Source organism: Miscanthus floridulus, chromosome 9 (assembly GCF_019320115.1).
Source record: "Miscanthus floridulus cultivar M001 chromosome 9, ASM1932011v1, whole genome shotgun sequence".
Taxonomy (NCBI): Eukaryota; Viridiplantae; Streptophyta; class Magnoliopsida; order Poales; family Poaceae; genus Miscanthus; species Miscanthus floridulus.
Genome location: NC_089588.1, coordinates 1,941,223 through 1,957,397, shown reverse-complemented (window position 1 = coordinate 1,957,397; position 16,175 = coordinate 1,941,223). Strand labels below are relative to the sequence as shown.

General features: G+C 45.6%; 3 protein-coding genes across 6 annotated transcripts; 2 read left to right on the top strand and 1 right to left on the bottom strand.

The window, feature by feature from the left end:
• The first annotated feature begins 338 nt into the window (after nt 1–338).
• LOC136481195 (NDR1/HIN1-like protein 1) lies at nt 339–1,241 on the top strand. Its single transcript, XM_066478548.1, has one exon. The coding sequence runs from the start codon at nt 456–458 to the stop codon at nt 1,101–1,103; it is 648 nt and encodes a 215-aa protein (XP_066334645.1). The 5' UTR covers nt 339–455; the 3' UTR covers nt 1,104–1,241.
• Nucleotides 1,242–5,293: 4,052 nt separating this feature from the next.
• Nucleotides 5,294–14,648, bottom strand: LOC136483281 (NDR1/HIN1-like protein 10). Of its 2 annotated transcripts, none has more exons than XM_066480291.1 (2): nt 13,467–14,640; nt 5,294–5,683 (listed from the first exon to the last, which is right to left on the bottom strand). In XM_066480291.1, exon 1 carries the CDS (start codon nt 14,378–14,380, stop codon nt 13,469–13,471), a length of 912 nt encoding a protein of 303 aa, XP_066336388.1. In that variant the 5' UTR covers nt 14,381–14,640; the 3' UTR covers nt 5,294–5,683; nt 13,467–13,468. The 2 variants fall into 2 exon arrangements, with proteins under 2 accessions (XP_066336388.1, XP_066336389.1); XM_066480292.1 differs by lacking the exon at nt 5,294–5,683 and adding an exon at nt 10,975–11,085 and having other exon boundaries at nt 13,467–14,648.
• On the top strand, nt 5,692–11,085 carry LOC136483280 (uncharacterized). 3 transcript variants are annotated; one of them, XM_066480290.1, is made up of 3 exons: nt 5,692–8,551; nt 8,648–10,340; nt 10,432–11,085. In XM_066480290.1, the coding sequence occupies exons 2-3, from the start codon at nt 9,532–9,534 to the stop codon at nt 11,027–11,029; spliced, it is 1,407 nt and encodes a 468-aa protein (XP_066336387.1). In that variant the 5' UTR covers nt 5,692–8,551; nt 8,648–9,531; the 3' UTR covers nt 11,030–11,085. The 3 variants fall into 3 exon arrangements, with proteins under 3 accessions (XP_066336387.1, XP_066336386.1, XP_066336385.1); XM_066480289.1 differs by having other exon boundaries at nt 8,624–10,340; XM_066480288.1 differs by having other exon boundaries at nt 5,692–10,340.
• Nucleotides 14,649–16,175: the final 1,527 nt, after the last annotated feature.

The following is a 16,175-nucleotide window of genomic DNA, read 5'->3' as shown; positions in this document are numbered from 1 at the left end:
GCATAAGCCGTTGCCCTAAATTTTTAAACATAAAACCGTTTTCCGATCAGTGCCTTCAGATATCTTTGCGAAAACATCTCTCACCTACAATCGCAGCCTCATAAATTTAAGATGAAAGTAAAAAAAAAAAGTGGGGTGCTCTCCTTCTCCATCAATGATGATATCTCTGGCAAACCAGACACAAATCCCGGCAAAGAGAAAGCTCCTCGACACAGACATTTCTCTCTCTCTCTCTCCGGCTCCATGATTTCAACATGATCATATTAAACACAAAGATTAGTCACCAATCCCTAAAACCCCTATTAATAATAATATAAAACCCACTCCCGAACGGCCACACACAAACACAACCCAGCCCACCCTTCCAAGTTCCAAGCTCCTCCACTCCAACACACACCACACCAGCCAGTCAACCAGCCAGCTCTGAGCGCTCCAGCAAGCACCGGCAGGCAGCCATGGGCAAGGACTGCGGCAACCACGCGGACGACGACTTCCGCCAGTCCTGCCGCCGCCTGCTCCTGATCCTCCTCACCCTCGCCCTCCTCGCCGGCGTGATCGCGCTCATCATCTACCTCGTCCTGCGCCCCACCCACCCGCGCTTCTACCTGCAGGACGCCTCGCTCCGGCAGCTCGACCTGACCAACGGGTCCGCCCCGCTCCTCTCCACGACGGCGCAGGTGACGCTCGCCTCCCGCAACCCCAACGCGCGCGTCGGCGTCTACTACGACCGCCTCGACGTGTCCGCGTCCTACAAGTACCAGCAGGTCACGCTCAACTCCAGGCTGCAGCCGGCGCCGCTGTACCAGGGCCACGGCGACGTCGACGTCTGGTCGCCGGTCCTGGCGGGGCCCGGCGTCCCCTTCGCGCCGTTCCTCGCGGATGCGCTGAGGAAGGACATCGCCGCCGGGTACCTTGTGTTGCAGGTCAGGATCGATGGACGGGTCAGGTGGAAGGTCGGGAGCTGGGTGTCGGGGCACTACCACATCTTTGTTACCTGCCCGGCGTACTTCATCAGCGCCGGCGCCGGCAGCGGATACGGCGGCGCGGTGGGCGCCCACGGGCTCAGGTTCCAGACCGCCACGTACTGCCGCGTCGAGGTCTAACGTGGCCGAGGACCTTCCTTCACGTGCTCTGCTTTTGCTCTGCTTCCTCTGCTCCGGCCGGCCGGCGAGGTAGGCCACAGCTTGTCACACGTGTCATGTCTGTCCATACTGCAAAGGAGATGGTGAATTGGTAATAAATGGAGGGATATAATAGTAAAAAAGAAGTGTGAGGTGATTTAGAGAGGGTTAACTAATCTTTCTTGGTGTTGGTGGATATATATGTTTTTTTGTGTGTGTGTTGCAATCTTTGTTAAGTTCATCGTTCAATTGTTCATAACCAAATCTAAAAGTTCATTCAGTTCAGGTAAACTGCTTCTTTCATGTGGTGGTGCCTTCTTCTGCTTTTAGTTATGCTGTCGGATTATTATAGTTTAGGATATCGTCTGCTGATGGGATTAGAAAGCTTTTAGGTAGGTTGCAAGTCGATTGCAAATCACATGGTACATGAGTTCAGCTCCAACGGTGTTTTTGGAGTTACGTTGGCGTGCCAACAACCGGAACTCCGGCGACCGTCCATGTCCGGCCAGGGTTTGGTGAGGGGAAAGTACGGTTTGAGACTTGGGATCATGGTTAGGGTGAGGACAGGTAGTTGATTGGTCCCTCTCTTAGCTCGGAGATCCCAAGAAACTTCTCAAAAGCAAGCGTAATCCAAAAGACTGTGTGTGTGTGCGCGCTGTCTTCTCCATGTGACCATGTGGAGAGCATTTGCACATGGAATTGGTGTCCATATCATACGCTGTCTTCTCCATGTGACCATGTGGAGAGCATTTGCACATGGAATTGGTGTTCATATCATACGCTGTCTTCTCCATGTGACCATGTGGAGAGCATTTGCACATGGAATTGGTGTTCATATCATACTGACAATTGGGGTTCCCAGTTGTGCATCTTCCTACACTAGCAAAGCAGTAATAAGTGGATGTGTTACTTCATTAACAATGCAGGTAGAGATCCTTCTAAAAAGACAATGCGGCCATTGAGCAGTTTTGAACATTTACAGAGTTGATAATAAGCTGAGTACGCATAATCTGTTTTACTAGTCTGCAGTGAGTTTTTCACTGATGTCACTGTGAGCTAGGGATGGTGAAACATCTACGTGATAGCACTAGCAGAAGCATGTGGCCCCAGATATTGCACTAAAACGATAGGCATCAATCCATCTGCCGTCTTATATTTTTCTTTACTTCAAGAAAAAAGAAGAAGGGGAAAGAGACTTTGTTTGAGGCTTGGCCGCTGGCATCACCATCAGTGGACCACCGACGCTGTGGTATCAGAAAATTACATGTCAGGCTGCAGGAGCATTCTCTCTTTGATGTATAATAATTATCATTGTGAAATGGCAGTAAAAGAAACTTTTTTATTTGAATTAATTTACTGTTTCAAAATGTGCTTTAAAATTTTCTTTGCCGAGTGTAAAAAAAACACTCGGCAAAGAAGCTTCTTTGCCGAGTGTTAAAAAAAACACTCGACAAAGAGCTTCTTTGCCGAGTGTCAAAAAAAAAAAAACACTCGGCAAAGGCGTCTTTGCCGAGTGTCTGAAAAACAACACTCGGCAAATCACTTGCCACTCGGCAAAGAGCCGGTCTCCGGTAGTGATATAACGCTTTGGGTAACTATGTCTATCTGGTGACTGCTCATCCTATATAGTATTGCATTGATTTATTTACCGAGAAAAAGGGAGATACATCTAAGCACTCGTTCGGAGATGCAGAGGCAGGAACCTTTGTTCCATTATTTAAAAATATGTTCGCTTTGCTAAAATTTGGTTTATGCTGATTTATTGTGAGAGAAAAACACTGTTCGTTTGCTGAAAATGTACGGCCGATAGATTCAAACGAACGGATCTTTTTGAGGTATAGTAAATATTTTTTTTTAAAGGCAAAGTACGGGCCTATTCAGCTGCCATGGCTGCAGCTGCTGCTACAAGCTCTGGCTGCAATTGCCCTCTCTATAGGTGCTGTAGCAGCTGCGCGGCGCTGCAAGCCCGGCTCTGGCTGCAATCTACTATCTCCTGGTACTGTAGCAGCAGCTGTGCTGCAGCTAACAGGTCATTCTCTCTTTCAGTGGTACTACATCGATTCCTACAATCTACTAACTTGACTGGCTTTGACTAGTTCGGTTCGAAATTATGTCATTCATCTTTACGGAGAGTCAAAATATTTTAAGTTTAACTAAATTTTATATAATAAAACAATAACATTTATAATATGTATAAATTTTAACTAGACCCACTACTATTTCATTTTCGTCTAGGTGCATTTGCACCAATCTAGACACAACTTACCTTCGCCCTACCAGTCAAGACAAACCATGGCGCTACCTACAGCTGCAAGATACTCTAACTAGTCCAACCGTCAAACTGCCACCGAAGTTCAGAGCCCTAATAAAATCATGTTTACTTACAGCCTGTTTGGTATAGCTTCCTGCTGCTCTGGCTCATCCCACACCAACACTGTAGCAGCACTGCTCATATGAGCCAATTTTTTTTTTCACTCCCTGCTTTAAAATGAACGCGAAGCCGAAAAAATCCGTGATTTGTGGCTCCTTCAGCCTGGGGTTGTTTAGTTCCCCCAATTTTCAGAATTCGGCACTATGCAATAAGAAGATTCTCCGTCACATCAAACTTGCGGTACATGCATGGAGTACTAAATGTTGACGAAATCAAAAACTAATTGCACAGTTTGGTTGTACTTGGCGAGACGAACGTTTTGAGCCTAATTAGTCAACAATTGGACAATTATTACCAAATAAAAACAAAACGGCACTGTACAATGCATAGCGCGGAACCGGAGCCTGTAGAAGTCTGGCCGTACGGGGCCGGAGCAGGGCATCCACCAGGCAATGCAACACACGGACTGTTAGGTGCTACCTAGGCTAACTACAAGGAACTAGCTAATGCTACTAATAACTAACACGTACTGTACAATGCAACATCACTTGCAGTGTTATGGTCCCATACATACTCCGTAGCCCGCAGGACAACCCCACCAGGCCATTCCCCACCAACCCAAGCAAAATCCAAGATCATTTCACCCCCCTTCCGATCCTGTACCCATTTCATTCCTCCACACAAGGCCATTCCTGCGTTACATTGCTTCACACAAGTCACAATCCGACACGCAGGAACCTTCCAAACAGGAGCCATCTGAAGCAGGCGACTTCAACTTCCATCCCTCCCTCCTTTCCTGTGCTGCTAGCTAGTGGCCTAGTCCTCTCCTAGGGGCCCCCACAAGCCGTATATATCTTGGGTCTCCTCAAGTCCTCTTCAAAACTGACCGACCACCTACCAACCAAAGCTTACACGGAGTGGAGTGGAGGTCTATTTCGGTTGAGCTCAGGAAAACGACACGAGGCGAGCTCGTCCGATCCTCCGCCGGGTCATCCAAGGCGTTTGGTCACCAAACCTCGGCCGCATCTCCCCTATCCTATCCAGCACCACGACGGAGGGACGCACGGCGCCACCAAACCACGACCACATCGCAACACAAATGAAAAAATTGGTGATGCACTGCACAGTTCGCTCTCTCTCCACATCCATCTACAAAGAAAACACACTGCTAACCAATGCAGGTGAAAGCAGGCAGACGACAAGGTGTGGCCCCCCATATTCGGCCATTCTGCAGCAGCAGCGTTTCGGTACAGTGCAGGCCCATTGTTTAAGGCCGAACATGGAGAAACATGGCATGAGGCAGGGGCCAGGGCCACCGTATGACAGCATATTCGTTTGACTGTAACTTGTCATAAATGATCGTAAATTTTCAGTCAAAATAATATTTTTTTCTCACATAAATCACCCAACGATACTTCGTTCACGATCCAGCCGAATCATCGACATGCCTGCCTGCGCCGGTCCACCAGCACGAATTGAATGAATGAATGAACAAAGGACACCAACCATACCAGCCAGGTGGTTTCATATTATTAAATATACTTTAATTGATGAATGTTCCTATGTAATGCCAAGAATACTGCCTTGCTATGGACACTACACCAGGCAGGCAGAGCGGTACACATGATGTCGCACCAGCTTCAATGACATGAGGTCTGGGAACTGATCTGCCAAACCAAATAATCCCCGGCGCCAGCTTCAATCAATGGATACGCGATGATAGCCATCCATCAAGTATGTTGGCGAACTGATGAACACATTACACATGACATGTTGATGTTATAGGTTTCAGCCATCCATCTCCAAGAAACCCGATCTTGATTTCAAGCGCTAGTTCAACGTGCAGCGTTTCACGAGGCTCCATAGCACACGCCCAGGTAACCAGTTAACCACCATGCATGCACAATAATTCTTGCCATAAACTTTTGCAAACATTTCTGTTGAAGCTATCATAGATACACAGACACTCATTATAACCACCAAGCATGAATCATTTCAGACTTCTCTTTCACTCGCTACTCTATTACTGCCAAGTAAAAAGCATGGTTACCCAGCTGGAATATTGCTCATCAGATCAGTGCCGACGAATGCCCCCCGCTGCGCCAGTTAGCTTCTTGTACCTATGGAATATAAGTCTCTCCCGATCAGCATCCAGAGTGGTCAGCAAAGCCGGTATGATGGTCCTCAAATCCTGATACAAGCAAACGATTAGCTAGGCCCACGTATCATCAGAAAACAAGTGCAAAATACATGTATAAACACTAATGCTGCATTAGCATTACAACAAATAATCTTATTTTGTGTAACCTAGGGTATCCTAAAAAAGGCCAAATAAAGTTTGGACCTGTTATGCCAACATAGACTATATAGTGTAGACACTAAGCTACAACAGTAACACAGTTGACTATAAACTACCAGCATATGCAACATTAATGTGGTGAAGGGTTAATTTGTAGCAGCCTATGCACAACAAAGAAGAAGCTCTACAGGCACCAAGAGTACCATAACCACCAGTAGAAAAAAGAGTAGCAAGATAAAACAGAAAAGGCAAGAAAACAAGAAAATAAAAACAAAAGAAAGCTATATAGGGTTCCTATATAGACCTAAGCAATGATTCAGGGGATTCCCTAAGGCAGTAAACACATGTAACAAAGAAAGTAGTTCGGACATGGAATCAAGTGCTTCGTCCGTTTCCAATGAGATGCATAAATACAAACATGTGCATTGATTATGCAGATACGCAAAGAGAACAAAAATAGCATCTAAAAACTCTAGAACATGAAATATCGTCCATATTCACCACCCAACAACACAATACGGCCGCCAACCCATCATTGTGTGCATGAAAATGCTTTTCCAAGAACATTTACTTGTGAACTTCAGAATTATTGAATTGAATGTTTAGCAGGCAGAAATAACAATATGACCACATTATTTGTGACGAATGAAGAAATGGACTATCAAAGTTCCAAGTTCCAATTCATGCTCAACTGTTCATTGTACTATGTCAGATGTACAAGTTCAGGCAACTATGCTGTCTTTCTTCCCAAATTCTAGCAGCAACAACAACAACAACAAAGCCTTTAAGTCCCAAACAAGTTGGGGTAGGCTAGAGTTGAAACCCAGCAGAAGCAATCAAGGTTCAGGCACGTGAATAGCTGTTTTCCAAGTACTCCTATCTAAGGCTAAGTTTTTTGGTATATTTCATCCTTTCAAGTCTCCTTTTATTGCCTCTACCCAAGTCAACTTTCTTCCCAAATTCTAGCATCAACATAAAACAAGGTTGCATTTCAGAATTTACGCAAGCACTTAATGCATTCATCTGTAAGCAGTAGACTACAAGACCATGCCTGACTTTGTGCAACTGATTCATAGAACTGGTTCCTTTTTGTCTTCTGGCCGGTGATCAAGGAGGTGTCTCTAACTAGTGCTTGAACTGAGGCCACATCCCTTAAGACTCATTTGATGCATTTAAAAACAGTTTGTAACTAATGAGGCATTATAAACATAAGTTGGTCAAGAATAACACTAAACTGACAGGTTTTCAACATGAAATTAAAAAAATCATCATACCTACATCCTGCAATCCATCAAAACATAAACTGTCAACAAATCACACTTCCCATCAAGGTTTACAGCTACAATCAATTCTAAATGGGAAACGTCAAATGAAAGTACACTAATAATTTTGACTGCTGACGAATTTTAGCTCCACATTGCTAAGAATTCATGAAATAAAACAAGAAAAAAAAATGCATCTATTGTAATGGAGCAAGGATCTGAAACCTAAACTATTGATACAGACAATAACTATACCTTATATTCATCTGGCCTAAATTTCTCACTAGGCATTTTATAGATAACGAAGTGGATAACCCCCCGCAGGTCGAGTTTTTAGATAACGAAGTGGGATCTAATAATGTGTGGACAAATAAAGCTGACGACTAAGTGATTCAGCCAGCATATTACCATTTCACATGAATTGCTACAAAAATTGCCTGTGTTGGCAGTAGGAGCCATCATCCCACCTAATTAACTGTCACCAAAGTAGCGCTTTATGCTTTTTAAATCATTGCATGTCATATACACAAATCTGATAGGACCAACCACATCATGGAAGAATACAGAACCATAAGCCAATCCCAACCTTGGTGCTGCAATGATCTTTTGTGCTCAGTTCACCATCCATGGATAACACAACATATTCCAAAAAGGTAAAAAAAAAAATAATACAACCATAAACACTTTCCAATTTAAAGGTTTGCCAAGTAATAATAGGTTGGAAGTTGGAACTTCGTAACTGTAGATTTGTGAGGTGCTCTGTTGCCTAACATAAGGGAATAGTGAAGCCAGGTCAGTCAAGCATCTGTTGCCTTCTTTAATATATTTCTCTCTATTCACAGTACTCATAAGACACTTGACACCAACAGTCCAGCACGTTACCAACATTGATTCATTTCGTATTTGCTCATATCCAACTGAACAAACAAGTATATGAATGAAAGACAAATGCTAGCCCATTGAAACCCGAACTGAGGCGACAGGCTTTGGGTAATCGAAACCTCCATTAGCCAATATCCAACACAATTTTGATGGGTTCGCTGCACACTTTATAAATAAGATATAAGCTATGTTACACCGATACTTCCCTGAACTGCCGTACCGGTATCACGATACGTATCAGATACGCCGATACGGTATCGGTGAAGTATCAGGAAAATACATCAATAAAAATAAATAAATTAAATCCCGATACTTAGTCGATACTTGACTGATACTTGTCCGATTCTTCGCAGCCCATAACCCCTCAAATTGAAGTCCATCATCTCAGCAGCCCATTTTTGTGGCCCATTTAGACAGCCCTCAAACCCTGCTAGTCACACATTCACAGCATCGCCACCATCGCATCGAGCCAGGAACGACGGGCCGCCCGCTCCTGCCGCCGACGCCGACACCGCCCGCTCCTGCCGCCACCGCCGGCGCCCGCTCTTGCCGCCGCCGACAACGCCTGCCCCAGTTGCAGCCGCCGACGCCCGCAGGCCACAGGTTGCCGCCTCAGGTAAGCGATTCATACAACTTCTAGATCTCCTCTGGTCAGTTCTTAATCTGCATTCCAACTTTGAAACTCTAGATTTCTTTTTTTGTTGTTGTTTAGGGATGGCAAGTGGTAGTGGAAGTTCTCCGTTGCATGTCTCTGAACCTAGTAGTGTCAATGTAGCAAGTGATGGCGATAGTGTTCCTGAAGTGAATGAGATCTGTGATCCTAAATATCCTCTCTGGAGGCATGTTAATAAGATCGAGAACAATGGCCCTGATGGAGGAAATGCAGTATTAGAGTGCAAATTTTGTGGCAAACAAATATCTGGTAGCTATACTAGAATCAGAGCACATTTGTTGAAGATACCAAACCAAGGTGTGCACATTTGCAAACAGGTGACAGTACCAATTCTTCAGCAACTTCGCAAGGAAGTGGCTGATGCTGAGGCAGCGATCTCCAACAGCAAACCGAAGAGTGTTCCCCTGCCAATACAGATAGGGAGTACAGGATTACCCCCTTCTGGAGGTACAAATGCCCAGTCAAAGAGAAGAAAGAGGCAATCAGGGATTGACGAAAGCTTTTTCCGTGAACGTCGCCAAATTGCTGATGCTCTCGTTGGAAGAATGTTCTATACATGAGGTATGGAACTTGATTCATTGAAAGAATCTTAGTATCAATTTGATTCAAAACATTTTTCTGATTGCTATGTTTTTTCCTTGTCTTTGTAATCTGCAGGTGTTCCATTCAATTTAGCAAGAAACCCAAATTTTCGAGCTTTAATAATGTATCTTGCAAACACTGATTTGGGTGGATATGTACCTCCTGGGTACAATAAGTTGAGGACTACTCTTCTCCAGCAGGAGAGAGTCAATGTTGAGAGGCTGTTGGAACCATTCAAGACTACATGACCTACAAAAGGGATTACTATTACAGCTGATGGGTGGACTGATCCTCAGCGGCGCCCACTCATCAACTTTATAGCTGTATCTGAAGATGGCCCTATGTTTTTGGGAGCTGTTAACACTGAAGGAGAGATTAAGAGAAAGGAATACATTGCTGAGAAGTTGATCTCTGTGATTGAAAGTGTTGGACCAAAGAATGTGGTCCAAGTGATTACAGAGAATGCAGCAAACTGCAAGGGTGCCAGTCTGATAATTGAACAGAAGTATGACCACATCTTTTGGACTCCATGTGTTGTCCACACTCTGAATTTGGCACTGAAGAATATTTGTGATGCAAAGGACAATGATGCTGAAAATGCTGGGCTCATGTGGATTAAGGATACTGTGGAGGCTGTGTTCATGATCAAGAACTACATCATGAACCACGGTATGCGCCTATCAATGTTTAATGAGTTTAGTAAACTCAAATTTCTTGCTATTGCCGATACAAGATTTGCATCACATATTATTATGTTGAAGAGGTTCCTTGTTCTCAAAGAGTCTCTTGTGTTAATGGTTGTTGGTGACAAGTGGTCAACATATAGGGAAGATGATGTAGACAAAGCAAGATCTGTAAAAGATAAGTTGCTTGATGATTTTTGGTGGGACAATGTTAAATACATTGTTGATTTCACTGAGCCTATTTATTCAATGCTAAGGGCAGCAGACACAGATAAGCCATGTCTCCATCTGATTTATGAGATGTGGGACAGCATGATTGAGAAAGTGAAAGATCGCATTTATCGCCATGAGAGAAAGCAACCTGATGAAGAATCTGGCTTTTATGACACTATTTATGCCATTTTGTATGATCGTTGGCTTAAAAGCAATACTCCTCTCCATTGTTTGGCTCATTCTCTCAACCCTAGGTGATTTTTGTTGTCAATTGTCAATTTGCTACTGTCACTTGGTTCATGTTTTATCACTTTTGGGACTGATTCATGCCCTTCTTTTATGCAGGTACTATTCTCAACAGTGGCTTTCTGAAGTTCCTAACCGTGTAGCCCCCCATGAAGATATTGAGGTCTCTGACATGAGGAACAAGTGCTTTAGAAAAATGTTTCCCAATCCAGAGGATCTTAGGACAATCAAACGGCAATTTGCTGATTTTTCTCTATTTGGAGGTTGCTTTGCGGACCGTGAGTCAATTGAAGATCGAGCTTTTTTCAAACCAAAGCAATGGTGGGGCCTCCATGGTCAAAGGACCCAAGAATTGAAATCATTAGCACTGAAGTTACTTGGGCAGCCGGCATCTTCTTCTTCATGTGAAAGGAACTGGAGTACATATGGATTCATTGATAGCGTAACCAGGAATAGGCTTACTCCTCCACGTGCTGAGGATTTAGTGTTTGTCCATAGCAACATGCATCTGTTGTCAAGGAAATCTGATGATTATATGAAGGGGCCAACTCAGATGTGGGATGTTGGGGCAGACAATCATGAGACCTTTCATGGTGCTGGCATTCTTGAACATGCTGATCTCTCACTGGATGAGCCAGAATTTGAACGGATATTATTTGAAGATGAAGAAGGCGTATCTGGCACTGAGATGCAGTAGCAACCTTAGCCTTAAATTTGGCTTGTGTCCCTTGTACCCTAATATTTATTATTCTGCTGTAAAAATGTTAAAACCAATATTAATTATTGTGCTGTAAGAACCTTAAAATCAAGTATCTTAGATGCTTCATGGAACTAGCAATGTCTATGTTTTGCCATTTTTATTTGTTGATTGTTCTGCTAGAGTGAAAAATGTTCTCAGTAGGTGTATTCTGATTTTTTTGGTATATTTATATACTTGCCGTATCGGCATATCCTTGTTTTTGGAAAATGCCGTATCACCGTATCGCCGTATCGGTATCGGCGTATCAGTATCCTGTATCGGTGCAATGTAGGATATAAGGGAGATACTAATGGATTCGCAAACAAAGTTGGTACATATGTGAATCAGGCACCACCTTTATCAATCAATTCAAATTAACTGTTTCACAAATGGCCTGCCTAGGCGCTAAGAGCCAAGCTGCCAAATGCCTAATCACGACTAGGCATCTGGCATCAACGTGCGTTAACATGGCATTGTGCGGTCTTTTGCTTTAATTCAACTTTGCATGCCATGGGAAGCAGATTTTATGAAACCAAAACTCCAAAAGAACTGTTTAATACAATTACTTATAAGTTTGCCATGTTTTCTATTGCTTAACATATGAAACTAGTGAGCCCAGGGTTAGTCAAACATCTGTTGGGCCTTTTAATACATTTTCTTTGTTTATAGCACCATAATGACACTGCCATTGACATTTGAATGCAACATGCCACCACCATTGACAATCCCACGTTATCATTTCCTATCTATGCAAATGAAGAGGTGCACACGAACAAAGACATAAATATACAACAATCAAAGGCTTAGTATTTTGCACGCAACATTAGAATCACACTTAGTATCACAACATAATGCTAGTCCTATGATCCACACAAAAAACTACACTGCCTGGAATCTGCAAGTAAGTTGAACTATAATTTGGAACCAAGGGAGTATATCTTATATTTATCTGGCTGAAATTTCTCTAAACATTTTCTAAAGATACGAGTAAGGGGATTTAATAATGTCTTGGCAAACACAACTGATGTCTAAGTGATTCAGCCAGAACTATTACTAGTTTGTATGAATTGCTACAAAAATTGCCCGTGTTGGCAATATGTGTCATCAACAAAAATTGCCTGATCAACTCTGTCACCAACATAGTGCTTGATGGTTTTTTAACCATTGCATGCCATGTACACAAAATCTGGTCGGGCCAACCATACCATGGAAGAAAACAGAACCGAAGCCACTCCTAGCCTCTAGCGCTGCAATGATCTTTCGTGCTCAGTTCACCATGCATGGATAACACCTAACAGGTTCTATAAAGTGAAAAAAGAAATTAATAGTTTAATACACCCTTAAATCTTTCAATTCAAAGGTTTGCCAGGTAATAATAGATGGGGACTTCATAACTATAGATTTGTTAGGTTCTCTGTTGCTTAACATAAGGGAATAGTGAACCCAGGTCAGTCAAGCATCTGCTGGGTTCTTTGATATATTTTTCTCAATTCACAGTATTATACTCATAGTCTCATACTTCTGTTGACACTTGAAACCAACACATCACCAACATTGATTCACAAAAGAAAACATTTCCTCTTTGGCTCGTTGCTCAAATCTAATTGAACAAACAAGGTCATGAATGTAAGACAAATGCTAGCCTCTTGAAACCCAAACCGAGGCGACACATTTTGTGTAATAGAATACCTCCGCTAGGCAATATCCAACACCATTTTAATGGGTTCACTGCACACTTTATAAATAAGAAGAAAAAGGAAGATACTAATGGGTTGGCAAACAAAGTTAGTACATCAGTGAATCAGGCAACACCTTCAAGATTTGTCCTGCCTAGGTGCTACAAGCCAAACTGCCAAATGCCTAATCCCAACTAGGTACTTGGCATATTGGTATCACCTGTTGCCGACCTGGTGCTGTGCGGTCTTTTGCTTTAATTTGACTCTATGGCATGAACGGACATTTAATAAAACTCTTAAGTTTGCCACGCTTTCTGTTGCTTAGCATAGGAAATTAGTGAACCCAGGGTTAGTCAAACATCCGTTGGGCTTTTTAATACTGTTCTCTGTTTATAGCACCATAATGACACTACCGTCGACATTTGACTCCAACATGCCACTGCCATTGACAATCCCACATTATCGTTTCCTATTGGCTTTAAGGAAAATGACGAAGTTGTGCACACGAACAAGGACATAAGTATAATACAATCGAAGGCTTTGTATTTTGCACACAGCCACATTAGGATCACAGTTACTATCATAACAAAATGCTAGCCCTACTACGATCCACACAAAAAAACTACACTGCCTGGAATGCGCAAGTAAGATTCAGGCATAGATAGATAGAAAAATAGAAATACATGATATAGGAGAGTAAAATCAGCAGGACTACTAACCTTCACAACACGACATCACACCTTCTCGGCGGCCCATTGAAGGCTGCCTCAGTGGAATTCTTCCCGCGGAAAACCACCTTGACGCCATCACACGTGACCCTCATGACCCTCCGTCGTGTGCGCCAGCCCCCTCTGTCGAAGACAGCCACGGCCATGAGCCTGACCTGGACGTCGACGGCGCCCCCGTCGCCGGTCTTGAGCGCGGCGGCGTCGTCGGGCCCGACGTAGGCGTCGTCGACGACGAGGCGGAAGGCGAGCGTGGTGGTGTTGCCGGGCGCCTGGCCGAAGGGGGCCAGAGAGGCGACGGCGAGCGGGGAGGAGGGCGCGAAGGAGACGGACGCGAGCGGCGAGAAGTAGGCGACGGAGAGCTTGGCGTTGGGGTTCGCGGCGAGGAGGGCCGCGTCGAAGGAGGCCGAGAGGGAGGAGTTGGCGCGGGAGTAGACGACGCGGGAGAGCGCGAGGGAGGTGAGCGAGAAGGCCGGCGCGCGCGGGCGGAGGAGGAGCCACACGATGAAGGTGGCGGCGCCGAGGAGGAGGAACGCGCCCACGACGGCCGCCAGGAGCCGGCGCAGGCAGGTGGGAGGAGGCGGCGGGTACGCGTAGTGGTGGTGGTGGTGCGGCGGAGGAGGAGGTTGGGGGTACGGGTAGTGGTGGTGCGGAGGAGGCGGCGGGTGGTGGTGAGGCGGGGCGGGGTAGGGGTACGCGACGCCGAAGGCCGCCGGAGCAGCGGTGCCGATGGCGGTGGCGGCGGCGGGCGGCGCGGCGGCGTAGTAGGCGGCGGGGATGGGGTTCCCGTTGGGAGCGGGGTTGGCGGGGTACCCCATGGCGGGCGCCGGTGGGGCGCCGGCCGGGGGCTTGGAGTTGGGGTGGTCGGGCGGGTGCGCGCCGGAGGAGGACGAGGAGGAGGGCTGCATGCTGGAGATCCGGCGGCGGCGGAGGAGGAGGGGTGGCGCAGCGCTGGTCGGTGAGAGCAGGCGAGCGGTGGTGGTGGCGTTGTGGGGTTTGCTTTTGGTTCGGCGATGGATGGTGATTTGGGATCTACTGCTACTTCGACTCACTACTCTTCACTGTGCAGTCCGTCCCGTGGGACGTTGAGGCGGACGGCGGCGGCGCGTGAGGGCGGTCTCTGCGCGCTTCCTTTTCCTGCTGCTGTGCCTGCGGCTGCGGGTCGCGCGTCGGTTCCTCCCTTCCGACTGACAGGTGGCCGCCCAGAGATTGGGACGTCAGAAGTACGCGGCGAATAATAAATCCCGTTCCGTTTTTTTTCTCGACCGAGAGTGCGAGAGTGATTCAATTGTTATTTTCCTTAATTGTGGACCAGTTGTTTTGGGTGAACTTAGAAAGATACCCCACTTGTTAAATTGAAAGTTAAAGAAAATGGTATAGTAACACTCGTGCACAGCTTACAGGTTAATTGGAAGAGTCTGTCTACCCAACAACTACGTGTTTTATGTACTTTCAACACATGATTTTTTTTACCATAGAATTAAAATCCAACATCCTCCATCCTCCTTCTACCTCCAGACAATCACAAATCACAAGATCGCATATCTGTTGAACATTTGGTCAATTTACGACTTATATTAATCCATAAATACGACTTAAACAGTAGTAACAGTACCACTAACCATACTGTAACAGCACCACTACTGCAGATAGTATTTAACAGTGCAGCAACCAAGTGCGCTAAAAACGCTAACAGAATAGCATATGAACAATAGCGCACAGTGGGATTAGATTTATACCCTAGGGTGGGATTGCCGGTACCCGCGGACAGTGAGCCACCATCTTCTCCGTCGTTGGTGTTGGTGCGGCCACCAGTCCTCCTCGTGTCCACCATGTTGCAGAGGAGGTCGCGTCGGGAGACTCCTGCAGGTGCGGTGTCGCAGCAGTAGCACGGGAAGCTCCTGCAGGTGCGGTGTCGCAGCAGTAGCACGGGAAGCTCCTGCAGGTGCGGCGTCGGAGCAATAGAACGGGACTCTCCCGTCAGGAAGCAGAAGCCCCCGAACAGGAAACTACAGACGGGGCAGCAGTCACACCGGGAAGCCGGCGCCAGGCCACGGCCACGGCCCGGCCCGGCCCGGCCCGGCGCGGCGCGTCGCGCGCAGGCGGGCGGGCGGGGCGGGCGGGCGGCTCAGCTCGGCGGCGGCGGCGCGCGCGTATGGCCTCCCGGTTCTCCCTCTCAACTTGTCTATGTGAGAGTCCTAAGACTCACTATTTAAGTTGATAACCTTTTTAGTGAATTTCCCATATGGTACTAATCACTTTTCCACTTAACAATAATTGTGGGCCTTTGAAGTTTATTTGATTAATTAGAATAAATAATGGACCTGGCCCAAATTAATCTAACAATCCCCACCAAACTTTAGAAGTCCACAGTTAATGTCTTCAGATCTGAGCTTATTTGATATACCAGTGTTTCGATGGAGACTGTTAAGTTGAACATCCATCTAGAAAAGGAGTTTACACTCATTTACAACTGACCAATGGACTATGCCTTAAATTGACAGTTTTGTGCAAAGTGAGGCTCACTCGATTCCTTTACTGATACTAGGCTGCCTGTAGCATCCTCTCTGGTTGGAGCATATAAGTCATACTCCTAGCCTATTCATGAGTATCTAGAGATCACCCAAATCTCATAGATTGCGACTAGCAATTGAACTCACATAGGTGTGTTCCTTTAAGATGCCCTGTAGGCCGACATCTTTG